General features: G+C 44.7%; 1 protein-coding gene across 1 annotated transcript in view; it reads left to right on the top strand.

Annotated features, from left to right (window-relative positions):
• LOC111837075 (low-density lipoprotein receptor-related protein 1-like) overlaps window positions 1-25,454 on the top strand; it is a 50,031-nt gene that overhangs the window by 8,721 nt on the left and 15,856 nt on the right. The window contains exons 12-53 of the mRNA XM_072702243.1: window positions 15-192; window positions 1,773-1,995; window positions 2,111-2,300; window positions 2,484-2,606; window positions 3,955-4,095; window positions 4,800-4,925; window positions 6,098-6,211; window positions 6,528-6,608; window positions 7,080-7,247; window positions 9,945-10,127; window positions 10,886-11,083; window positions 11,213-11,458; window positions 11,798-11,995; window positions 12,542-12,746; window positions 13,589-13,753; window positions 13,883-14,127; window positions 14,615-14,746; window positions 15,138-15,356; window positions 15,543-15,717; window positions 15,883-15,977; window positions 16,362-16,511; window positions 16,870-17,010; window positions 17,100-17,225; window positions 17,745-17,876; window positions 17,945-18,079; window positions 18,330-18,459; window positions 18,587-18,713; window positions 18,805-18,956; window positions 19,593-19,717; window positions 19,936-20,310; window positions 21,186-21,375; window positions 21,503-21,707; window positions 21,833-22,025; window positions 22,405-22,536; window positions 22,656-22,778; window positions 23,227-23,346; window positions 23,743-23,856; window positions 23,945-24,094; window positions 24,282-24,404; window positions 24,509-24,625; window positions 24,983-25,111; window positions 25,273-25,395. Coding sequence (XP_072558344.1) covers window positions 15-192; window positions 1,773-1,995; window positions 2,111-2,300; window positions 2,484-2,606; window positions 3,955-4,095; window positions 4,800-4,925; window positions 6,098-6,211; window positions 6,528-6,608; window positions 7,080-7,247; window positions 9,945-10,127; window positions 10,886-11,083; window positions 11,213-11,458; window positions 11,798-11,995; window positions 12,542-12,746; window positions 13,589-13,753; window positions 13,883-14,127; window positions 14,615-14,746; window positions 15,138-15,356; window positions 15,543-15,717; window positions 15,883-15,977; window positions 16,362-16,511; window positions 16,870-17,010; window positions 17,100-17,225; window positions 17,745-17,876; window positions 17,945-18,079; window positions 18,330-18,459; window positions 18,587-18,713; window positions 18,805-18,956; window positions 19,593-19,717; window positions 19,936-20,310; window positions 21,186-21,375; window positions 21,503-21,707; window positions 21,833-22,025; window positions 22,405-22,536; window positions 22,656-22,778; window positions 23,227-23,346; window positions 23,743-23,856; window positions 23,945-24,094; window positions 24,282-24,404; window positions 24,509-24,625; window positions 24,983-25,111; window positions 25,273-25,395 — 6,717 coding nt within the window. The remainder of the gene's footprint in view (window positions 1-14; window positions 193-1,772; window positions 1,996-2,110; window positions 2,301-2,483; window positions 2,607-3,954; window positions 4,096-4,799; window positions 4,926-6,097; window positions 6,212-6,527; window positions 6,609-7,079; window positions 7,248-9,944; window positions 10,128-10,885; window positions 11,084-11,212; window positions 11,459-11,797; window positions 11,996-12,541; window positions 12,747-13,588; window positions 13,754-13,882; window positions 14,128-14,614; window positions 14,747-15,137; window positions 15,357-15,542; window positions 15,718-15,882; window positions 15,978-16,361; window positions 16,512-16,869; window positions 17,011-17,099; window positions 17,226-17,744; window positions 17,877-17,944; window positions 18,080-18,329; window positions 18,460-18,586; window positions 18,714-18,804; window positions 18,957-19,592; window positions 19,718-19,935; window positions 20,311-21,185; window positions 21,376-21,502; window positions 21,708-21,832; window positions 22,026-22,404; window positions 22,537-22,655; window positions 22,779-23,226; window positions 23,347-23,742; window positions 23,857-23,944; window positions 24,095-24,281; window positions 24,405-24,508; window positions 24,626-24,982; window positions 25,112-25,272; window positions 25,396-25,454) is intronic.

Genomic DNA, 25,454 nt, shown 5'->3' with positions numbered 1-25,454 from the left:
ATCCTCACCTCCAGGAATCCACAAAGGAGAAGGCATTGCTGTGGACTGGGTGGCTGACAACTTGTACTGGACTGACCATGAATCCAAGACCATCAACGTGGCACGTTTGGCAAACGCTTCCCAGACAGGCAAGACCCTCATCGAGGGCAATGTGAGCCACCCCCGTGCCATCGTGGTGGACCCCTTACATGGGTGAGCGTTTTCCTGCTTGTTATTTAGATTATTTTTCAGATGATGTTAGAGTTTTCTGTTGGATTCCCTGTCCACACTTTTGAAGCACTGGTCAGATGAACAGAAATCAAACACAAAAACATGATTCATTCATTCCATCCATTCTGTCATTTTGTTAATCTGTCCATCCTATTACTTTGTCCGTTCTGATATTCTGTCATTTTGTCCATTCTGTCACTTTCCCAAAGCGTTTCAGCCTTCTCCCTAGTCTGTGTCCTTGGATTTTTTGTGTACCTGGGTTTGTTTGTGTCCCTCGGTCCATGTCTGTGTCTACGGGCTTGTCTGTGTCTGTGGATCTGTCTGTGTCTCTGGGTCTGTGTGCCTGGTCTGTTTGTGTCCTGAGTTTGTCTGTGTCTCTGGGTCTGTGTGCCTGGTCTGTTTGTGTCCTGAGTTTGTCTGTGTCTCTGGGTCTGTGTGCCTGGTCTGTTTGTGTCCTGAGTTTGTCTGTGTCTCTGGGTCTGTGTCCCTGGGTCTGTTTGTGTCCTGAGTTTGTCTGTGTCTCTGGATCTGTGTCCCTGGGTCTGTTTGTGTCAGGATTGGTGCCTGTCTGGCCCTGTCCCATATGTCATCTCCCCGTTTTGCCAACAGTTCTCTCTGGCCATCCTGTTTGGTTACCCTAGTGTTTCTCTCTTCTTCTGGGGCCACCATCCCAACTCCCCTTTTATTATTTACCATCCATTAATTACTGTTTCTTTGTTCATCTGTTTGTGTATTTCACTTACAGTTCCTTATTTTTTGCTCCCTGATCTATTTTATGTTCTGTTTTCCTTTTTTAGTTTCCCTTGGTGTTTGGTGCTTTTCTTTGTCCAATTGCCCCCCCCCACCTGTTCCGTTTGGCCTGAGTGCTTTGTGATTGTTTAATTGGTTATGGTTCTCACCTGTCCTTACTCTATAGTATTGGTATTAGTGTATTTATGTGCCTGCTTTTGTTTTGTTTTTGTCATTCATTGTGTCCCTGTCATTAGTATCTTTTTTTACTAGTTTTGTTTTGACCCCTCACAGTCCCTTTGTTTTCTGATTCTGCCTTTGTATCCTGTTTTATCAATAAATCCTGGTTTGTTGGATTGTCGCTCCTTTGTCACGCCCCACCATTACAGTTTGTGTTTCTGGTCTGTTTGAATCCCTGGGTCTGTCTCTGAGTCTGTGTCCATAGTCTTTTTTTTTTGGGGGGGGGGGGGGGAAGTATTACGCTGGCGGATTGGCCAAATTGAAGAAGTTAATGTTAGTATGGAATGACATCTTTGCACTGTCTGCCTCTTCTGTTGCGCTGATTATTTCATTAGGCTTAAGCTGGCCCGCTGATAAGACTGGCCGATCCGAAAGACCCAGAAACAAACTGTTGGGGATGGATTATCCTCTGTCCATGCAGACTCTTATTTCAGGATGTGCTTGTGTTCAGCCGGTCTGTTTTCATCCCAGAAACAAACACATTCTGTTTCTTATGACAATGTTAGAACTTTACTCCTGGCTATTGTCTGCCTATGCATAGACCATCAAGTGTGAAGATTCCAGAACTCACAGATACTGGCTACTCCTTACAGGTGGATGTACTGGACAGCTTGGGAAGAGGACCCAAAAGCAAGCATTGTGGGAAAGATTGAGAGGGCCTGGATGGATGGAACCAACCAGAACATCCTTTTCACTAACAAAAAGGACGCACGGATAAATGGCCTCAGTCTGGACGTAACACAGGGCCTCCTTTACTGGGTAGATGCCTACCATGACCGGATTGAGATGATCTACCTCAACAGCACAACACGCAAGGTATGCAGTGCTCAGGCCATTAATTATTATGGAAGATGACAATGTCCCACCCAATATGTGGCTTTTACTTAGTGCTAAGAAATCCTCACCGCCACGGTTTCCCCCATTTGACCAGACGGTGTATGAGGGAGAGAAGCTCAGCCGTGCCATTGGCCTGTGTCACCACGGAGACTTCCTGTTCTGGAATGAGTACCACAGCGGCAACATCTACAGGCTGGACCAGAAGAGCAAGGAGGTGACTTTGCTGCATAATGAGCGACGGCCCATTTTTCAGATCCACATGTACGATGCACAGCGGCAGCAAGGTATGAATGTAGCTGAGCTATTCCCATTTGCTCTGCACCAGCCAACCCTCCATTTTAATGGTTAATGCAGTGGGTCTACAGTAGCTCCTGGCTCAGGGGTCTTCCGGCATGGTCAGTTATGAAGCAGAAACCCCCATTCGGTTACTGATCCTCATCTTTAATCACTCCTCTGATCTTCCCCAGGCTCCAATGCTTGCCATGCCAGCAATGGTGGCTGCAGTGTCCTGTGCCTGGCTGTCCCAGGCGGTCGTCGCTGTGCCTGTGCAGATGACCAGCTACTCAACAAGGACAACGTGAGCTGCACAGGTGAGTCCAGGGTAGAGGAGAAGCCAAGAAGTGGGAACTGGTCTCAGATGGACTGGAGCCACCAGGACCTCTAAAAATAATGGTGATGCAGGCAGCACTGGGAGGAAGCAGGAGCTACAGAAAGCGGGTAAAGAGTAAAAAAGTTGGCAGTGTTGGCAGTGTTGGCAGTGGGTACCATTAAGCTAACCATTAAGCTAATAGGTAGCCAAACAGGTGAATGACATGAGGTTAATCATGGAAGGAGCATTAAAACATTCAATGAGGTTAGAAAATAACAAACAGAGAAGGTAACCAGTTAGAATTTTAGAATTAGAATTTAGTGAATTTAGTGTTTAATTGTCATTGTTGACACAACGCACCACACAACAATGAAATGTGCCCTCTGCATTTAACCCATATGTGAAAATGTGACATAGCAGGGGGCAGCTAATTCAGCGCCCGGGGAGCAGTGCTTGGAGGCGGTACCTTGCTCAGGGTACCTCAGTTAACTTAATGGTGAGAGAAAGTGAAGGAAACCTTTAACAAGGGACGAATAAAAAGTAAGCACAGAGCCATGACTAATACTCGAGAGAGCTGGAGCATCGGAGTAAAAGCATGGGTGTGATAGTCAGCCATTTTCCACAGCAGGGAACGAGGAATGTCATGGATTCAAGAGTGCTGGCCCACGATAAGCTTATAATTCATTATTTAATCACTTGAAACATTGCAGTCCCGTAGAACATACAGAACGCAACTTAGAACCACAAGCAGCAGCAATTAGGGTTTCTACTTTCAATCTGAAGAAAATTTGGACAAATCGCCTCCCATACAGTATTTGTTCAAAACGGGACACAGCGTTTTATTTTTCATTATAGAATGGGTGACAGCTCCACCCGCAATGTCAAACCCACCCCTTGGTGTGAATAGCGAGGTCGACAGAGAAGAAACCTGGCAGCAAAATGTACTTTTGGCGTTTTGTAGTGTCCTGTGCCCTAATGCCCTGAAACAAAAACACTTAATTTGAATTATTTATTAAAATTAGATTTCAGTTTGCGCTCTATTCAATTTGTCACCATTTTCATGTTCTAAATCTGCTTACGGGCAATTCTAAGGTAATTTTAAGCAAAAATGGACCCTTCAAGTAAAGAAATGATGATTTGAATTACAGGTATATCATGATATACTGTCATATTGACTACTACATGTGAATGTTCCAACTGTTGTGACTTACCTACCTGGCTACATACTGCGTACTAAAGCATGCCTGCAGAATTACGTGTCGACGTGCACAGCTTTATGAGCCGTCTGTTATTTAAACAGAAATAAACACAGCAAGCCCCCCTCATTCATTTCATCTCCCCCCTCCCAGCCAACCATCTCAGCAGGCACCATCAGCAATGCCAGCCGTCGCAGTTTATGTGCAGCAATGGGCATTGCATCTCTGAGATCTGGAAGTGTGACGGGGACATGGACTGCATGGACAACAGTGACGAGGACCCCAAGCTCTGCTGTGAGTCTCCCCCCCCCCAAGACATCGACACACTACAAATGGTTTTTAACCGCCTCTGCTGTTTGGGATTGAGGAGTTTCATCTCTGGGGTGTTTGTTATAGAGTCTCCCAGCAAACGTCACGGCTCTGTACCCCATTTTAGGCATATTTATTTCAGGATGTGAATGAGGGTCAAACGTGGGGGGTGCAGGCTAGACTTGAATGGCGCGTACTGTTTACCACAGCAATTTCACTTGAATAGCAGAACGACAGATTTCCGAGACATTGTGCATCATTCGCAGGTGTGAAGAAGCTGCTGTTAGTTAGCGGGAGAGAGGTGGGATGTCTGTTGTTGTGTGTCTGTGCTGCGCAGTGGGCCCAGACTATTACTATATCTAACAAACACAGGAGATGGAGTTGGCATGAGACTATAGGTTAGGGATTAGGGTTAGTGGTTATGGTTAGTGTTAGGATTAGGGATAAGGTTACAGTTAGGGTTAGGGTTAGGATTAGGGATAAGGTTACAGTTAGGGTTAGGGTTAGGATTAGGGATAAGGTTACAGTTAGGGTTAGGGTTAGGATTAGGGATAAGGCTACAGTTAGGGTTAGGGTTAGGATTAGGGATAAGGTTACAGTTAGGGTTACCCAAATCCCTGTGTGTTTGTACTTGTTTGTTTTCATATGCCTCCTCTGAAATTTTACTTCTTCTCTCCATCCCACCCCAGCCAAACATTCCTGCCCCGAGGACGGTTTCAGGTGTCAGGATAATCACTGCATCCCAGTGCATTGGGTGTGTGATGGGCACAGCGACTGCGCCGACCACGATGATGAGTCCAACATCACCTGCTCTGGTACAAATTCTTTGTACAAACTCTTTATTGTACCTTATAGTGACTCTAATGCTACTTATTTTATGAAATTTTTGCTGCCATTGGATTTCATTTCGATGGTAGTGAGGTGCTGTAGCACCTCCACCAGGCAGGGCGGGGAATAGACACACACTGGGATTTACTGGGGCACAGGAGTGTAGGTAGGTTTAATAAAACAGGGGGAGCAATGAAAGGAAGAGACAGCCAATGAAAGAAAGAGACAGCCAATGAAAGGAAGAGACAACCAAATAATGTATATCAGGAAAATGTGGGGGAAAAAACACACAGGTCCGGTGGTCATGTAAAGGACTGGTGTTTGGGAATAATACTATGGCACAACTGCAGTGTCTTCTAGCCATGGAAGTCCACGCCGCAGCCTCTGAACCACTGCACATTCTGCACCTCTGCCCCATCTTACACAGTCTGGCTCAAACAGATGCCACATTCAGTATGTTGCTTAATTGCTAGGTACTAAAAAAACTTTTCCCCAAGCAAAACCTTCAGCATAAAATCCATGATTCCAACTGATATTTCAGGCCTCACTCACAGCTGACTGCACCTTTCCGGTTAATAACTCCGAATGCTGATACAGGCAGTGGAGAGGGACACTTACATTCCACACGCCACCACGCGAGATCTCTGACAGGGAATGTGGTTACACAGCTAAAACACTGTGCTGCACCCTGTGCTGCACCCCTATCACACAGGGGTTTAATGGGCCCACAATGCTGCTGTGCCTCAGAAAGAGAAACGCAACACAAAGACGGTGCAACTCCAGAATCAAAAGATCTGGAACCTCAGCTTTTAATTAAGCCAGACATGAGTTTATCGTTTTTATTATTCCAGATGGCACAGTCCTCAATCAGACAAGAGAAGCACGTGATATCATCACGAGACCTCAGGAGTTATGCTGACTAATACCAGTGGGACAGAGGAGTTTCATTCACATTTATCAGCCTCCATATGTGATCTTTTAACTAGTGCTGGAGGATTACGGTTCAGGATTAAGTTTAGGGTTAGGTTTAGGGGTGGATGAGTCATTAATGATAGGGATTAGAGAGGGTTTGAGGTTTCTACATGCTCATGTGTTCCTGTTTCACGTTCTGCTATTGGTCTCAGTGTGACATGTGACAGTCCTCCTCTTGCTTCCATAGCACAGACATGCCCTCCTAAGCAGTTCTCCTGCTCCACGGGCCAATGCATCCCAAACTCCTGGATCTGTGATCTGGAAGATGACTGTGAGGACCGTTCTGATGAACATGACTGTGGTGAGTGCAGTACTTACCAGCAGCCTGTCCAGTATATGACACATGAGGCAGTGAGATCATTCACTTATCATGAAGATCGCTCTTTTATCATGAAGGAGCTCCTTGATACTTTTCTGTAATCACATTTTTCATATTGTCACATGGTTGTTTACAGTTGAATGAATGATACAAGTTGTACTGATGTGATTAGACAATATCAGCAGGTCCATGTGATTGATGCGCATTTCCTAATGATGTCAACAGGTCCATGTGATCAATGCATGTTGCCAGATATGTGTCGTGAGTAAACTCTCTTGTGTGCATCTTGTCTCTCCAGTTTTTCCGACCTGTTCCCCCATCACTGAGTTCACATGCCGCAATGGCCGCTGCATCAGTGTCCAGTGGCAATGTGACCAAGGTGAGTGTGTGGTATACTCTCCTCTACTTCCCCTGAGGAGCACCTCTAAATTTATCCTACCCTCACAGCCATGAGCATCCAGACCACAATGCACACTCTCCCCTCAGCCTAGACCTGGATATTGTTCAGTGACGCACCAGCTGGTTATGAATGAGGTGTGAGAAAAGACCAGCACATATTTCTGGAAATGAGAGACAGCTGAGACACATCAAGCCTTGGTCACCTCACCTTGGTCACCTGAGTCTCCCTCCCATGACAGATCCCTCATTTCCTACAGTCCCCATGATTTTACCATATGGTTTTCATGATAAAGCTGTCACATTTCATGAGGTCTTCATTCCAGAAATGAATCCTAGCCCATCTGTGGCTTTTATCAGCCGAGGGAGCATAAACTTTCTCCATGAACGGTAGCCATGATGGTGCAGAGTCTGAGCTATAGTGGAGAGTCTGACTGCGTCTGTGCTGCTGCAGATAATGACTGCGGGGATAACAGCGACGAGGTCGGCTGCAGCAAATCCTGCGTCAGTACCCAGTTCAAGTGCGATAGCGGCCGCTGCATCCCTAAGGCCTGGACTTGTGACAAGGATAATGACTGTGGGGACTACAGTGACGAGGACAACGCCAACTGCTCCTCGCAGAGTTTGTGTGAGTGCTGCCTTCTGTAGGCCGTCAGTCTGCAGGTGAACCAGTGATATAAAAAACCTTGGATTATTTACTTTGCTGTGCAGCTTCACTGCAGGGTTTGGGTTAGGGTTAGGTTAGGGTTAGGTTCATCCTAGGATGTGAACCTGTCCTGCTTTCAAATCTGCATCTTTAAGTAATACAGACCAATCGTTTATCTGAATGTGCTCCTTTCTGTCCCAGAGATGATAGTAGATGGCTGGGAACAATGAACTCAGTATTTATATCTACAATTACATCTGGGCCATTGTGTTTAATACAGGATTAGGGTTCCCTGAGTATGATGTTTCCCTTCACAGTTTTTCTAAACTGATTCGTCAACATTTTTTAAATACTAAGACGTGGATTATTTTCAACAATCTTGAAGATTGTTTCTCCCATTCCAACACAGGCATGCTCACTTACAGTATCTGAATCTACATTATGATGCAGACGGTTTTATTCAGAGGTCTGCCATGTTAAGTATCTCTGATAGGGCTGTACTCTACTCGGAATTTTGTTAGTTGAATCAGATTCGACTATTCAATGCGAATGTTTGACTATTCATTTTATTTTCTTGTCATATCCTAGACCCATAGACCCAAGAAAAAAAGTGCCCTTCAATTGTAGGTTATTTGTCTTTGGAGGAAATAAGACATCTTACAATTTAGATTTTTTCAAATTTATTTTTATTTTTAATTTCACAGCATGTCCTCTTTAGTGTACAACAGGAATAAATATGTTTCCTAACATCAGTGAAAATATAGATGCAAAAATAAAATGTCCACTACAATGGACATAAATGAATGGGTGGGGTCTCAGGAGGATATAGACTATAAGATAGGGTGTCTTCTTGCACAAATTGAATCCCGTTTCATCTGTATATAGCTACACTACCAGTCAAAAGATTTTCTACATTTGCATGTTAGTCACTTAACCTTTACTAAAAATACACTCAATATTCTTTGCTAACAAATAAATTCGCAGCTTGTTCACCATTTGAATACCTTTATTAGCAAGAAAATGTTCTATCTTTGATTCGTCAAAGTAACCTCTTCTAGTAGTTATAACAGCAGAGAAAATTCAAGGCATCTTTCTACAAGGGACATTAAATACTGCTCTGTTTCATGGGATAAAACAGTTAACTAGTGCATATAAAGTTAAAGGACAGCCTAGAATTTGACTATGACATCACCACACAACCAGTTAATAGGATGTCAGACGTGCACTGTTACATACTCTTTCTGTGTTATAAAGGAAACTTGTTTCACACTTCCTATGCAAATTTCCTTCAAAAGGTACTATGCAGACTTGCTTAATCCGCATAGCATTTCTCTTTAGTACTCTGTCTCTGGTTGCCAAACTGAAGTTCTCCTAAATAATTCGTTCTTGAATTTCTTTAAGGTATATGGTGGTATCTTGAACAACTATGGCATTTACTTGCTCCAGTGTTGCAGCTCAACGTGTAGAGCCTTGGTCTAATAACACCGAAAATTGTGGGTTCAAATCCCAGGAAGTGCACATAAAGTTGGTTGAATATTGGACTGTCGTGACCCATTTGCATGGAAACCTTGTCGAAAGTGCACGTTGTTAATGTTCTGTGCAAATTCGGAAAAAAAATATATTGTGTAAGAAGTGATTTATTAAAGAAGGTTTGGAATTTGTACAAATCATATTTAATGTGCACTTAGGTAAAGCCTCCTTATTTATGTCAAAGCTGCTCCACACTTTATTAATATTGGTGAACCGTGCCGGTAAAAATTACATGAACGTAGAAATGTCTTACATGTAGGTAGAAATGTCTGTTCATATAATATGTCTTCTAAATATAATCTTTAAATTGCATTTCGTAATAATTTTGTGATTTTCATTAGACAGTCATTATTATTATCTAATATTTCACAAAATGCAAATAAAATTCAAACTATATTTCATGATAAAGTTCCTTAAAGGGCTGAAACGAGAGGTGAGACAGATTAATAGGGAAAGAATGAGGGCAGGAATGCAGCACGTGACACATTAATTGTTGAAATATTTATTTATTCATTTATGTATTTATAGATTATCTATTTCATTTTGAGTATTATGGCGTTCATTACCGACATCTTAGGCGGCTTGGTTACCTTGAAATGCGGCAATAGATTTTGATTCTCTCTTCTCCATATTTTAATGTTCAGCAGATTCTGCATGCGGAAGTGATTTACATGCCTGTTTAAATAAGTTGTGGGAAAGTGAGATCCGATTACAAGCGGTCAGTCGAGATGCATGCAGAGACGCGTGTTAATGCCAGGTGTGAACGGACGTATTTAGCACTGTCCAGTTGTGATCGGATCACCCAGGATGCATGTTAATACCAGGTGTGAAAAGGACCAGCATGTACTGTTGTCTCTGATAAATGCCCCTAAATAGGATCAATTGGCCCTCATGCCACCTGTGCTGTTGGTCACGCTGTTGTCTTATTAATTGTGTCAGTATTACATAAATGATCTGATAATGAGGCTTTCGAGGAGGAAATACACATACTGTTATGTAAACAGTGAGACAGATAACTGCGCACATTCCCTGAAGTGACAGCCATTTTGGTAGCACGTCTAAAAAAATCTTGGTTAATGGCATGAGTCTGGTTGCCATACTTGGATACACAATAACCACCCCCCACCCCACCCCCATCTGCAGCCATTCTCCCCCCTAGCTGGTGTAACTCGGGCAATTTCCAGTGCCATGCTGGCGGCCAGTGCATCCCCATTCAATGGCGCTGTGACGGAGACATGGACTGCATGGACCGCAGCGACGAGAATTACTGCGATGGTGTCACGCCCATGTGCGACCCTGCCAACCAATTCCGCTGCAGGGACACTGGTCAGGAAAATTTCGTCTTCTTCTCTTTCTCTAAAATGCTGAAGGCAAAGGCTGTCACCAGTTACCCAGTGATTTTTTTTCACCTTCTTTTCAACTCCGCTTGACCCAGAGAGCATATCTGTAAGGTTGCGTCCCCATGTCAATGCGCCGCCTCGGGCGCCAAGAGACACCCCGTTTTTGCCTTGTTCAATTACCTTTCGCTAAGCGCTTCCAATCAGATACAATCTTCAGTTTGTGACAGGTGGATTTGGCGACTTGGAACCCAAAACTCTTAGCAACATGGAGGAGTGCAGTGTCCCAGTACCCCAAATTATTTAATGTTACGTAAAATCATATTGAGACTTAATTCAGACAAATTCCGCACAGAGGTGTATAAGGGCAGAGACGGGGATGCTAGATTGGCTTTAGTAGGCATATTTAGCTAATGAAACTAAAGTACATGTACTTATAAACGCACTTCTCGGTCCAACAGTCCAACAGTAAGGGAGCAAGTGCCTTTTTTGATGTAAATCAACAATATTACTCATTTTGTTTGAAGCTGAAAAACACTTTACAATTATTCTGATGGCAAGCGCTCTTTCATGACGTAATGTTCGCCCATCCAGTGCCTTTTGCGAGCACCCGGTGGTCCACCGCTGACCGTGCGCCGAGCGGTTTGCCGTGTGGACGCAGCCTTACAAACAGGAAGCGGATGATGTCTTCGTATATCTGATGTGGATGAAATTTACTTCCTGACGGCCACCGTGTCCCTCCTGCAGCGGCCTGCATCCGGGCAACCTGGGTGTGCGATGGGGACAGAGACTGTGAGGATGGCTCTGATGAGGAAGACTGCACGCAAGGAGCCTGTAAAGACTACCACCACGTCTGCGCCAACAACAGCTCCATTTGTCTGCCAGCTGAGAAATTGTGCGACGGTGTTGACGACTGCCCTGACGGGTCTGACGAGGTGCTCTGTGGTGAGATTCTGCACACCACAGTCCCCCAGACCAGTTGGGTTAAGATTAGGGTTAGGGTTAGGTTTAGACACCTGACTGCAATTGACATGTGACCACTGCGCCCATCTTCCTGACCCCATCTTCCTGCAGACTTGTGCTCTGTGGCCAATGGTGGATGCAGCCATAACTGCACTGCGGCTGCTGATGAGGGCATCATCTGCACCTGCCCCCTGGGCATGGAGCTAGGCTCGGATAACAAGACCTGCCACGTTCAGAGCCTCTGCGCCAAGCACTTGAGGTGCAGCCAGCGCTGTGAGCAGCACAAGTTCAGCGTGAAGTGCTCCTGCTACGAGGGTTGGGCCCTGGAGGCTGACATGGAGACCTGCAGGAGCACTGGTGAGCACTGGGGGGCAGCACTGAGAAGGAAGTGTGAAGCGGGTGGCAGGGTGAGATAGCAAGGGATTGTGATTGTAGCCAAAAGAAGGGGTGTGTGTGCTTCTGTTATTATTTGGTCTATGGGGGGATGCTGGGCAGACTGATCTCATAGACTCTCATGAGAGGTACAGACTAATAATAATCTGCCCCCCCCCCCCCATACCTGCATGTATAAAAGCCATCTTTCCCAGCATGTGCAAAATTGAAATCAAGAATTTCATGTCCCCAAAAGGTAAAAATAACAGGTTTTTATTACTTTGTAGGGACATTCTGCTCTTATTTGATCTTCTCTCTCCCCAGATCCTTTTCAGCCCTTTATCATATTCTCCAACCGGCATGAAATCCGACGCATTGACCTCTATGGGGGCAAGTACAACCTGCTAGTCCCCAAACTCAGCAACACCATCGCTCTGGATTTCCATTTCAACCAGAGCACCCTCTACTGGACAGATGTGTTGGAAGACAAGATCTACCGTAGCAAGTGGTCTGAGAAAGGCGGTGAGTCCTTCCTGACATCCTGTCATTTCTGTGGGTGAAGAAAATGTTCACCCACAGAAATGTTAGAGATTAAATGTACAGAGAAAATGTGCAGAGATTGCATTTTGCTGAACAGGGAGAGAGGCAGGTGCTAAAACAGAGATGGCTTTGGCAAAAAAGTAATTGTATAAGCAATTTATTGATAAGTGCTTTATTACAGCAGGAGTAGATGGGTGTTTCTCTGGGTAGATGCTGACACCCTGCATTCATTCTTTGACAGTTCACCTTGACACATTTAATTAATGGACACTGAACACATTGTAATTTTTTACACAACAGTGTGACAACAAAATCATCTTTAAAATTTACTCTTCTGTTACTTGGAAGCCAAAGATAAATTATGATGTTTAAATGTGATCAGTAATTAAGGGTTTCTGGAAAACCATTGCCGGCATGTGTGTATGTGGGTACTGTCAGTGTATAAAACATTACACTTCGATTGTCACCTCCTTGGGACTCCATATCCTTCAACCTCACCTGTCCACCTCTTGTCCCTGTGCCTCTCAGGCATCACTGACATCGAGGTTGTGATCCAGTATGGCTTGGCCACTACGGAGGGCCTGGCGGTCGACTGGATCGCCGACAACATCTACTGGGTGGAAAGCAAACTGAATCAGATCGAGGTGGCTAAGCTGGATGGCTCCATGAGGACCACATTGATGGCTGAAGGAGTGGATCACCCTCGTGCTATTGCCCTGGATCCCAGATTCGGGTAAACTAAGCCAGGAGAATCCCCCCCCCCCCCCCCCCCGAAGACATGGATGTATGGAAGTTTGGATTGGAGCATTGGTGGTGTTGTTTGTGGTTGCTATTTGAACAAGAAACAACATAGTCCTTGCATTAGTTCATGGAGTGCAGTGGTATTATATCAGTCCAGCGCAGCTCATGTGTACCAAAGGCATCCCTACCCCATCGCCGCATGCACGAAAACTGTCCCCGCCCATCCCCATGTTTATCAACACACCAACAGTACGGTGTCTATATTTGCCTTCGAATATTTCAGTAACACTTTACTTGTGGGGGCACAAATAATAGTAGTATTATGCTTTGCTTATGTATCAATTAGTTACATACTGATCTCGTGTTCGTTCATCTTGAATGAATGTCCCCACAAGGCGGCCCCACATGTTTTATCCCAAGCAGTTGCTACATTTGTTACTGTATCAGTTAATTCTGTAAACCTTTGTGAACCAATGAAGGAGCTACTATGAAGCTGCTGATGGATAACACAAGGGAAATACCGATCTCATGTTTGCTTATCATTAATGAATCATGACGCATCCTTTGTCTCAAGTAGCTACTTGTTTATGGTTTGTACTTCAGTAGTAACTTAGTTACTTATAATTAATACAACAGACATAAGGATACACATATACAAACAATTTCATTTCCAATACAATAGTGGTAGCATGCATTTTATTACCATTCCTCCGGGAATACCACAAAGATAATCTCCATTCCTGCTGTTACCGCAGGAATATTTTTATTTTTTTCCCCCCCATGCACGTGCAGCCTTCTACTCTGTACACCTCTGTTCACTTTTCCTCATCTCAGTATCCTCTTCTGGACTGACTGGGATGCCGCGATGCCCAGAATCGAAGCGGCCTCAATGAGCGGGGAGGGTCGGCACACTATCTACAGGGAGACGGGCAAAGGAGGCTGGCCCAATGGACTCACTGTAGACTATGAGGAGCTCCGTGTCCTGTGGATTGATGCTCGGTAGGTGACATCATGTGAGCTCTGTGGCCTGCTCTGTAATCCTTGCCCCTGTTGCAGGTTCATAATCTACCCTTCACTGCAGACTTAGGAATGTACTGAGCCTTACTCCCTTGCCTGCCCTCGCTGCAGGTCAGACGCCATTTATTCTGCGAAGTATGACGGCTCTGGGCTCATCGAGGTTCTGCGGGGCCATGAGTACATTTCCCATCCTTTTGCTATCACTTTGTACGGCAGCGACATCTACTGGACAGACTGGCACACTAATACTCTGGCTAAGGCTAACAAGTGGACAGGGCGCAACGTAGCGGTGGTACAGAGAAGCAGCACGCAGTCCTTTGACCTGCATGTGTACCACCCCTCCAGACAGCCCCTGGGTATGGCACACATAGACACACACCCCGCAGGTGTACGTCCCCCTCCTGGCAGACTTGGGGTATAGCACACATAGACACACACCCCGCAGGTGTACGTCCCCTTCCTGGCAGAATTGGGGTATAGCACACATAAACACACACCCCGCAGGTGTACGTCCCCCTCCTGGCAGCCTTGGGGTATAGCACACATAAACTCACACCCAAAGCAGTCATTGGTCACAGGAGAGGTGCTTTATAGATTCTGATATCTGATTCTTTATATCATCATAAACATCCCCATGTAGTGTTATACTGTGTACTAGCATATCCTTGTCAATTTAGATTTCTAAAGAAAGATATATTTCCATTGATTTGTTCCTTAATTTCACTGACATTTCTGCCCTTGTCAATAAACAACATTTTCGTCTGGCCTTGTGGATGAACAGCAGTTTTCAACAATCTCTCTCTCTCTCTCTCTCTCTCTCTCTCTTCTCTGCCTCCCCCTCAGCACCAAACCCATGTGCAGCTCATGGTGGTCGGGGCTCCTGTTCTCACCTCTGCCTCATCAGCTACAACCAGAGCTTCTCTTGTGCTTGCCCCCACCTCATGAAGCTCCACTCCGATAAGCGCACATGCTATGGTAAGTTAGGAGGTGCTACTCCTATGGTAAGTTAGGAGGTGCTACTCCTATGGTAAGTTAGGAGGTGCTACACTTTAAGCAGTATTTCTCAGTTGGTGGGCTGTGACCCAAAAAAAAGGGTCACAGGACCATTTTCAGTGGGTTGTAGAGTGTTGTGCTTTATCTTTAGATTTTTTTCTAATGCCAGACATTTTCTTCATTGCATAGTATAATAGCATTTCTTAATCAAGCACTCCATGAGTGTAAGAATTATTTGTACTGTGGTTTGAGCTTGATTGTGGGTTTTCATAAAAGACTCTTTTAGTGTTAGTCACTGATAGCACACGACAGCTGCTGACATACTGTTGTTTTATTGGATTATTGGATAATTGGTGGTCATTTTCTTTCACAGAATCTCGCCAGTTCCTCCTGTATGCAGGACAGACTGAAATTCGGGGAGTGGACCTTGAAAACCCCTACTTCAACTACATCAATTCCTTCACGGTGCCATCCTTCACAGTCGTGGACTATGATGCTTCTGAAAACCGTATCTACTGGTCTGATGTGCAAAGAGAGACCATTAAGATGGCCTTCATCAATGGCACAGGGCTCCAGACTGTGGCATCTGCTGGTACTGTTTTCTGCTGATCTAGGATTTATAAGTTAGTCCATAGTTTGTACATATTTTGCAGCTGTAGACCTGAATTCATTTGAGCATGAACTTTGAAATAATGTTCTGTCCCAAGCAGTGACCCTGAGTCATACTTCTGATAAGAGGCAGATATTTGACAGATGCTGTACATATGACTCCAAACAGACCTGCCCAGTGTTCATGGACTGGCAGTGGACTGGGTCTCCCGGAACCTGTTCTGGACCAGTAATGGCAACAACTGGAAGCAAATCAATGTGGCACGACTGGATGGGTCCTTCAAAAAGGCCATTATTGAGGGCCTGGACAAGCCCCAACAGCTAACACTGTACCCCCAGCTTGGGTTAGTGAGACTCGAAGATCCACAGTTCTTTAGAATCCTGGGTGACTGATGGATCACTAAGATATATGTTACTGTTTCGTATTAATGGATTGAATAGAGTCTACTAGTCAGGAATGTGGTTCTATAAAGACTAAACGTGGCCTCATAACAGGATGTTTTGAATAGGAAATTGTACTGGACAGATGGAGACAACATCAGCATTGCAGACATGGATGGCAGGAACCACAGAGTTCTGTTCACCAGTCAGAAAGGCCCAGTGGGTGAGGATGTGTCTTCAGTACAACATCTGTGTCAGCATTAGGAGATCATGGTAACACTTTACTGGATGGGGCACAAATACTGAGTAGTAACTCAGTTACTGCTAAAGTACAAATCATGAACAAATGTAGTTGTGTCTTGAATCATCAATGATGAATAAACGAGATCATTATGACACTTCATTACTTGTTCCGTGAGTAGTTTCTTCCGTAGTTCACAAAGGTTTACAGAATTAACAGATATCGTAACAAATATGGTAACTGCTTGAGATAAAAGATTCATTAATACATAAGTAAGAGCAAAATACTGTATTATTTTTGCCCCCTCAATGAAGTGTCACCGGAGAGCTAATCAGCTGAAACCTCTCTCGTGTCCATCTCTCACAGGTCTATCTATTGACTTTGATGATGAGCACTTGTACTGGATCAGTTCAGGAAACGGCACCATCAACCGCTGCAGACTGGATGGCAGTGATCTAGAGGTCCTGGAAAAGGTCAAGGGAAAGCTAACCAAAGCGACAGCATTAGCCATTATGGGTGAGGGTTAGAATGAGCCTATCTGGGCATATCTCATGGTCTTGTTCTTATCTGATTCATTCCTCAGTGATTGTTCTGTTTTCTTAATTTGCCCCCCTGGTACAGAATATGCAGTTTATTGTATGTTTACAATTAATTTATGGGCTTTTTTTTTTTTTACTGGGAATAAATATAGAGACTGAAGGAACAAACAGTGATTATAGAGTGTAGTGTTTGCCTACAGCTTAATTAGAAAGAATAATGTAAATTTGACAGACTGGTTAAATGGTGTATTCTTTGCCTTCGGTTTAATTGTATTATGATAAGTGACACTCTTGACCTACCACTACACCTGTTCGATTACAACCTGTTTGTGTAGGAAGTAAGCTATGGTGGGCTGACCAAGTTAGAGGACAGATTGGAACATGTGACAAGAAAGATGGAGGCAGCTGGAAGGTCTTGAGGAATGGCACCTTCTCTATAATGCACATGAAGATCTACAATGTGACTGTGCAGAAGGGTAGGAGACGCCATCTCTGCATCTTGAACCCCAGTGGCTGTTCAGTACCTCTGCCCGCAACAGTAACAAAGCCTAAATGTTGTTCCCAGGTAGTAACATGTGTAGCAAAAACAATGGAAACTGCTCCCAGCTGTGCCTGCCCACTTCGGCCAGCAGCAGGTCCTGCGTGTGTATGGCCGGCTACAGCCTGGAGAGGGACCTGGAGACCTGCGGAGGTAGGAGCTCTGTGTAACAGCATCTCACTATTCTTTACTGAAAACTGTCATCTATAGTGCATGTGTACCACCCCTCTGTACCACCATTACGTTGCACCCTGTCCACTTGTCATCTATGTATACCTGCATAATGCATTATAATAGTCGGTATAAGAATGAATAAAGTATTACAGTTTCTTCTACTGACACTCATAAGGCATATAGTATTGATTATAATACTTCATAAGCTCCAATGAAGCTTTCTTCTATAATGCACTATAGAGACTTTCATAAAGCATTATAATGGTCAATTTAAGAGTTAAGAATGCTATGTACTGCATTATGATGTTATCCATATTGCATTATAGTTGAGAGCTTCATAAAGCATACATAATAGATATGCATGGCTATAATGTGTTATGACGTTTTATGTTTATAATGCTTTATAAATGCATTATAATGTGTCATGAATGTGTTCATCGATTCTTAGAGACCTGGCGTTCATAGAAAGTGTTACCATGGTTCTTAATTTGTCCGCAGGAGTGGGTTCCTTCCTGTTATATTCAGTGCAGGGGACCATTCGGGGAATTCCTTTGGAGCCTTCCGATAAGTCCGATGCACTGATGCCCGTGTCAGGCATCTTCTTGGGAGTCGGCATTGACTTCCATGCTGGTGAGTCAAAGCATACCTGTCTTTCCACATCACCTGTCCAGCATTAGTTGACTCTTTGTGTCCCACAGAGAGTGACACTATCTACTGGGTCGATATGGGCCTGAGCACCATCAGCTGGATTAAGCGAGACCAGACCTCGCGAGGAGACATCATGAACAGTGGTATTGGGCGAGTGGAGGGCATTGCTGTTGACTGGATTGCAGGTCAGCATGTACCAGATGCACTTTTGCTAGCTTACAGGTGCATACTTTCTTACTGAATACTTTGGGCGAGGTATTGGAATACAGGAGACAATAGACTTGTGTATCTGACTTTTAACATAGCTGCTCGATGTTGTTTTATATCCATAGATAGGCTCATAACCCAAAGGTATAAATGTTCTGGTTACTGTTTTTCAAACAAATGTCCAAGATGCTAACAGCCAGAAACTCCACTGTCTCCATCTCTGTTTAGGAAATATCTACTGGACAGATCAGGGCCTTGATATAATCGAGGTGGCCAGGCTAAATGGGTCTTTCCGCTATGTGGTCATCTCTGATGGTCTGGACAAGCCCCGTGCCATTGCGGTCCATCCAGAGAAAGGGTAAGGCTTAGGGTTAGGCTTAGGCGAGAGGGGATATTACTGATTTTTTGGTTGCTGCCTGAGGGCTTGTTATGAAAATACAGCTTTCACCCCTGTCCCAAATCTCTGTGTGATTGTGTGAGTGCAGGTACCTGTTCTGGACAGAGTGGGGTCACCACCCACGCATTGAGAGGTCCCGTTTAGACGGCTCCCAGAGGGATGTTCTGGTTCACATTGGTATCAGCTGGCCAAACGGCCTTACCATTGACTACCAGGCATGAATACATAGATGTTAGACAATGAATTTTCATAGCAAGTTTACTGTTAATTAAGTGGGTTTGTAATCTCTACTCTCTTACTTGGCAGGAGGGCTTGCTATATTGGTGTGATGCAGGGACAGACAAGATAGAGCGCATAAACCTGGAGACCGGAGAAAACAGGGAGGTGGTTTTGGCGCACACCAACATAGATATGTTCTCACTCTCCATCCTTGGGAGCTACATTTATTGGACTGACAGGTGACTTTATTTTGCAAGTGGTTGTTAGGGGAGGACATTCTATTGCTCTACTACACCTTGAACAACAATTTGGTTCTTGACTGGGAATTACTTATGTATTTGAATGAAATAAACTGTATGGAGAAAAAGACTTTCCAGATGAGTGCCTTTTTGGCTATGACCATTTTATGTTACAGTGATCCCCCGCTATATCGCGGTTCAGCTATCGCGCCCCCACTATACTGCGGACTTTTCCCTGACGCATCACAGTTCTCTGCAATGTGTGTTTATATATATACATATACATTACATCATATTATTATTATTATTATTATTATTATGTTACTCATATCCTTAGCCCAACGTCCACATATCATATGTGTTAACAAAGTGGGTTTTAATAAGTTTACATGTGTTTAAAGCATATGGGAGGGGTATTTTAAGGCTTAAACTATAAAAAAAAAAATGCTTATTTAAATGGTCTTTCTATATTACGGATTTTCATCTATCGCTGATGGGTCTGGAACGTAACTTCTGCGATAGGCGGGGGATCACTGTACATCTTGATCTTCATGCTGCTTTACTATGTATATAGACCATCCTGGAGGCTTGATAGACATTTTATTAGACTGTTCTTGAAAGTGTTTCTTGTGTCAGGACCCATGACAACGGTTCCATCAAGAGGGCTAGCAAAGATAATGCCAGTGAGGTGGTATCTCTGAGAACAGACATTGGGGCCCAACTAAAAGATATCAAGGTCTTTAGCAAAACAAGACAGCAAGGTAAACTTTTTTTACCCAGGCAGTTCCTCAAAACTCAGATGCTGTTAAGTAATTTGTGATGCCCTTCATTCTATATTCAGAAATCTAGAATGCTAAATATCAATGCTTAATTGAAAATTGTGTCTTATGAAACTTCTGAAATTAAAGCTCAAAATATTACCAGAGAAATGATCTGCTGCTTCACTTCTATGATTAACTAGTGTCTTGTTTTCCACTAGGAACTAACATCTGCAAAAACAACAATGGTGGTTGCCAGCAGCTGTGTCTTTACCGTGGTAACGGCCAACACACATGCGCCTGTGCTCAAGGAATGTTGGCAAAGGATGGGCATGGATGCCAAGACTATGAGGGCTACCTGCTCTACTCAGAGTGCACTGCCCTTAAGAGTGCCTACCTAGGGGATGAGAGAAACTTCAATTCACCCATTAGTCCTTTAGAGGACCCTGTGCACATGAAAAATGTGATTGCCCTTACCTTTGACTTCCGGGGGGACAGTAGCAATGGCTTCAACCGTATCTTCTTCAGTGACATACAATTTGGAAATATCCAGCAGATCAATGACGATGCCTCTGGTCACAAGGTCATAGTGGAGAGTGAGTATTTGAAAACAGATGATATTCTATAGCACATAGAAGTTGGTCAATTAATCCAGTGTGTGATGTCCCATGGGATAATCTTCATCAGCCAGTGCTGCAAGGAGAAAAAGAAGCGGATGTCTCATAAAGTCTTAGATCCTAAGGTGGCCACACACTTCAGGCGACGTCTGGAAAGAATGAGATCAAACACCATCTGTCACATATTTAATGTGGCACACTCTTGTTCATTCTATGTCATGCCACAACCCTAGAGGGTGCAGAATGTTTTTGATGCAGCAGACCCACATAGAGTGTGCAAATAAACATATTGTGGTGAGTGTGTGAGTCATTTCAATCAAGGAGACGTCAGCTCTTTTAAAATGGAAGTTGCTCTCTTTACACAGTCACTATTAGTCTAACACTCAAAGCGGCACAGACAGGGAAGCCAACAATTTACACGACCTTTATGGTTACCCCTTCTGCGATGACCTGTTCGTAACCCTGATTGGATGGTCCTTTGGTATCCATTCTGGGATGACCTGTTGGTAACCAGTATTGGATGGCCTGTTGGTATCCCTTCTGGGATGACCTGTTGGTAACCTTTATTGGATGGCCCATTGGTATCCCTTCTTGGATAACCTGTTGGTAACCCTTATTGGATGGCCCATTGGTATCCTTTCTGGGATGATCTGTTGATAACCCTTATTGGATGGCCCATTGATATCCCTTCTGGGATGACCTGTTGGTAACACTTCTAGGAGGATACATTTGTAACCCTTCCATGATGACCCATTGGTAATCATTCTGGGATAACTTGGACTGCAGAGTCTTTCAATGAATACCTCATCACAAGGACTGCACTGGGTGATAACCAAATATCTGTCTGTTTTCAGAGGTGGGGTCAGTTGAAGGCCTAGCTTATCACCGGTCTTGGGATGCACTGTATTGGACTAGCTATACCACTTCCACCATCACTCGACATTCAGTAGAGCAGAGCCGCTGGGATGCCTTTAATCAAGAAATTGTGGTTACCATGTCAACAGATGACCACCCCCGTGCTATAGTGCTGGATGAGTGTCAGGGGTGAGTCCCGCTTGTCCATTGTTTTGAAGCATTATCATCATGTGCACCATCTGCACCAAGTTCTCTGGTCTGCCTTTTGAGGTTGCATGTTTCATGTTTTATCTCTTTTTTTTATTCCGTTGTCCAGTCTAATGTTCTGGACTAACTGGAATGAGCGATCTCCTAGCATCATGAGGGCATCACTGTCAGGGGGCAATGTGCTGGCCATCATCAGCAGCGATATCCGCATGCCTAGTGGCTTAACCATCGACCACCATACTGAGAAACTCTACTTCTCTGATGCCAGACTGGACAGGATCGAGCGGTGCGAGTATGATGGCAGTCATCGCTATGTGAGTCCTTGCACTCTGCTCAGCTATGGTTCTATTTGTATGCACCCCCGCCCCCCCCCCCCCCCCATTTCTGCTTAACTGTTTGACTGTTATGGTGTCTTGTCCCACTCCTGCCCTCCCTGTAGGTGGTGCTGAAGAAGGAACCCATCCATCCATTTGCCCTGGCCGTCTATGGAGGCCATATATTCTGGACCGATTGGGCACGGAAAGCTGTGCTCAGGGCTGACAAATACGCTGGGGCCGATGTGAAGGTGCTTCGCTCTGACATCCTCCATCAGCCAATGGGCATCATCGCTGTGGCCAATGATGCCAACAGCTGTAAGTTGCCAGGGGAGACATTCACATACATGTATATAAATGTAGCCAAGTAGATCCTCTCACTAATTCAGCATCCAAGCTCAGACTATAACTTTCAGGTAAGAGTTTCCATCCATCCTTATCTGTATTTAATTTTATTTGCTTGTGATAACCTGGAGTCTGCGCAGAGTAACTCTGGACGCTGGTAGTGTCTTCTCCAGACAGCATACCACTTTGGATCGAAGTCCATGTGGTACCCTAAGCAAATTTCTCCGCCAGGGCACCCTGTCTGAGACAAAATTAAATTGGCTGACCGCCTCAGAAGGTGGTGCCCTTGGCAGCCTCCTGTATCTTCTAATAGGTTGACTGGCACTGATCACAGGAAGCATTGTGCCTACAGGCAAGTCTTCTCCATGCCAATTGAACAATGGGGGCTGTCAGGAACTGTGTCTGTTGACACCTGAGGGGCGGGTCAATTGCAGCTGCCGTGGCAACCGCAAACTACTGAAGGACAATACCTGTACAGGTGAGAGTACCGGGGGAAGGTATCTTTATCTCTTCTGTTCATTGTTTGGTATCTCACTTGGCTGGGCTGGCATTGGCTGAACCCCAGCAAACAGTTGTGAACAACATTTGTGACTACAGCTCCAGACTCTGCGTGCAACACCGTGGATGAGTTTGAGTGTGGGAATGGAGATTGTATCAACTACAGTCTGACATGTGATGGAATGTTCCACTGCAAAGACAAATCAGATGAGAAGCAGGCCTACTGTGGTGAGTGTTTGAAGGAGGGTGCGTGAATGTGTGTGTTTGTGTGTGTGTTTGGGTCAGATGTACATTACATTGTGAGGAGCAAATATCCCCATAATATGATAAAAACTTGCGGGGACCATATTTTCAGTCACGACAAGGGGAAATTCAGTTGTATAAAAATCTGTGACTACAATCAAAAAACTAAAAAATGGCAAAAGACTTGTATTTTGCTTGGTTACTTATAGTTAAGGTTATTGCTGGGTAGGGGTTAAGGTTGTCATTGTTGGGATTAGAGTTTTGCCTGAGTGTAGGTGTGTGTGTGTATGTGTGCGTGCATGCGTGTGTGTGTGAGAGTGTGTATTTGATATGGGCTTCATCCCTTGACACAAACCCATGTGACAGTGATTATCTATATATAGTTTTACATGTGTGGGTATCAACAACACATCCTGCTTTCATGTAAATGCAGCCAATCGCCGGTGTAAAAGCGGCTTCAGGCGGTGCTTAAATGGACGCTGCATCAGCAATCTCCTTTGGTGCAACGGCGTTGATGACTGCGGGGATCTCTCAGATGAGCTGCCGTGCAACAGTGAGATTCCGTTTATAGTCCTCCATGCAAACTTGTGCAAGAGTGTCCCTCCTCTTAGTAGAAATATTTTTCCCGGAGAACCTTGTAGGTCTTGGATTGCCAGGCTTTAAACATAAAATTAATACACAAGTGCTGTTGAACAAAGAATCCCATTCAAACACTCAATTTCTTATATATGTTTTTGAATATACCGTAAATTCATAAATCATGTTCAAAACCAAAATCAAATCAAATTCTAATACAAAAAGAGTTTGTATTAGAGTTTTATTTGGAGAAGTAGCCAGTCATTCCCTTGATGGAGGCAGGAAATCTTTCAGCTGGGACATAAAATGGGAATATTTTCACCAATCTAGGCCTAGGCAGGTTGGAAACTTGTACATGGTGTCTGTGTTTCAGAAACTCGGTGCTCAGAAGATGAATTTCAGTGCCGGAGCGGAGCTTGCATCAGCAATGCCAGCCACTGTAACCAGGCGGTGGACTGTGAGGACGCCAGCGATGAGATGAACTGTGGTAGGTTCTACAAGCAGAGGTATCCCTGGTGACTGTTGACTTAATGACTATAGGTGATGCTGCTGTCTGACTGTCATGTGATTTACAGCCGACACTGACTGCTCCAGTTACTTCCGTCTCGGAGTGAAGGGCCTTACATTCCAGAAGTGTGCCATGACTACCCTCTGTTATGCGACTTCTTGGTTGTGTGATGGGTCGAATGACTGTGGGGATTACTCTGATGAGGTGAACTGCCCAGGTGAAAACTTGCAGATATATGTTCTTTCACTCACATACATAATATAAGCATTTACTGTCAGGCTCACATGGATGGATAAGCCAAAGCTGCAATTATTTTGACACCCCAGTAGTGCTTAAATACCCCCCCCCCCCCCCCCCCCATTCTATGATGATCCCCATCAATCATCATCCGTCGACCTCAACAGACAAAAGGAAGCTGAAATGTCCATCAGGCTACTTCGCCTGCCCCAGTGGCCGCTGCATTCCATCAAGCTGGACGTGTGACGGAGAGAATGACTGTGAGAATGGGGCTGATGAGCACCACTGCGGTGAGAGCCATTGTGCTCCTCCCTGATCCTGTGTCAGGACTCAGGAAGACTGAGAACGCACAGAGACAGAATCCCTCTCTGACCTGTTTTTTTCTGCCCTCCAGACAAATTCTGCTCTTCCACCCAGTTTGAATGTGGGAACCATCACTGTATCTCTAACCACTGGGTGTGTGATGGGGCTGACGATTGTGGGGATGGCACTGACGAGGGCATCAGTTGCCGTGAGTCCCAGAACCTATGTGTGATACCAGCTGTAAATATGTGTGTGTGTGTGTGTGTGTTGAGGGCGTGGTTTTAAAGACAAGAACTACCCACAGATGCATTTTACTGGTAGACCTGTTAGGCCACCGTCTCGGTGGGACAACTGGGGAGGTTGGCCGAAATCTGGGCCTAGCGGTGGGGGGGTGGGGTCAGGAGAGGGCCCAGGAGAAAACCCAGGTGGGAGGGGCTGAGCATCTTGGGGACCCTTTTGAAGTAGTTTTGTCCCAAGCCCAAGAATTATGCATGGCAGGCCTGCTTTGTGTAACGATCTTGATTGTGTAGCCTTGTACCCATGCCTACCTTATTGTTGCTAGCAGGAAACAGGACCTGCAGCCCCAAGTCTTTCCATTGCCCAGATTCCCATGTGTGTATCCCCCTACACTGGAAGTGTGACGGAGACCAAGACTGTCCAGGTGGAGCTGATGAGGACGCCAGAGCCCAGTGCAGTAAGCAGTTCAACCCCATCTGCCATTTATATTCTGAATAACTTAAATAAAGATAAACCTAGCAACAGATTCTTCCAAGCTCCCAACACAATAGATAAGTGGTTGAAAGATAGATGGATAGATAATCTATAGTGACCATTGTTGTTTTCCCTTGACCTCAGTGCTCAGCAGCACATGTGATGGAAACTCCTTCATGTGCCAGAATAGGCAGTGTATTCCCAGCCAGTTTGTGTGTGACCATGACATTGACTGTTCAGATGGCTCAGACGAGTCACCAGAGTGCGGTGAGTGCCTCTGCGTATCTACGATTTTCCGATTCGGGCAAGAATGAACGTTATCAATT

The sequence above is a fragment of the Paramormyrops kingsleyae genome, chromosome 18 (assembly GCF_048594095.1).
Source record: "Paramormyrops kingsleyae isolate MSU_618 chromosome 18, PKINGS_0.4, whole genome shotgun sequence".
Classification (NCBI taxonomy): Eukaryota; Metazoa; Chordata; class Actinopteri; order Osteoglossiformes; family Mormyridae; genus Paramormyrops; species Paramormyrops kingsleyae.
The sequence above is the reverse complement of the archived record's forward strand: the minus strand, read 5'-3'. Positions and strand labels throughout refer to the sequence as shown.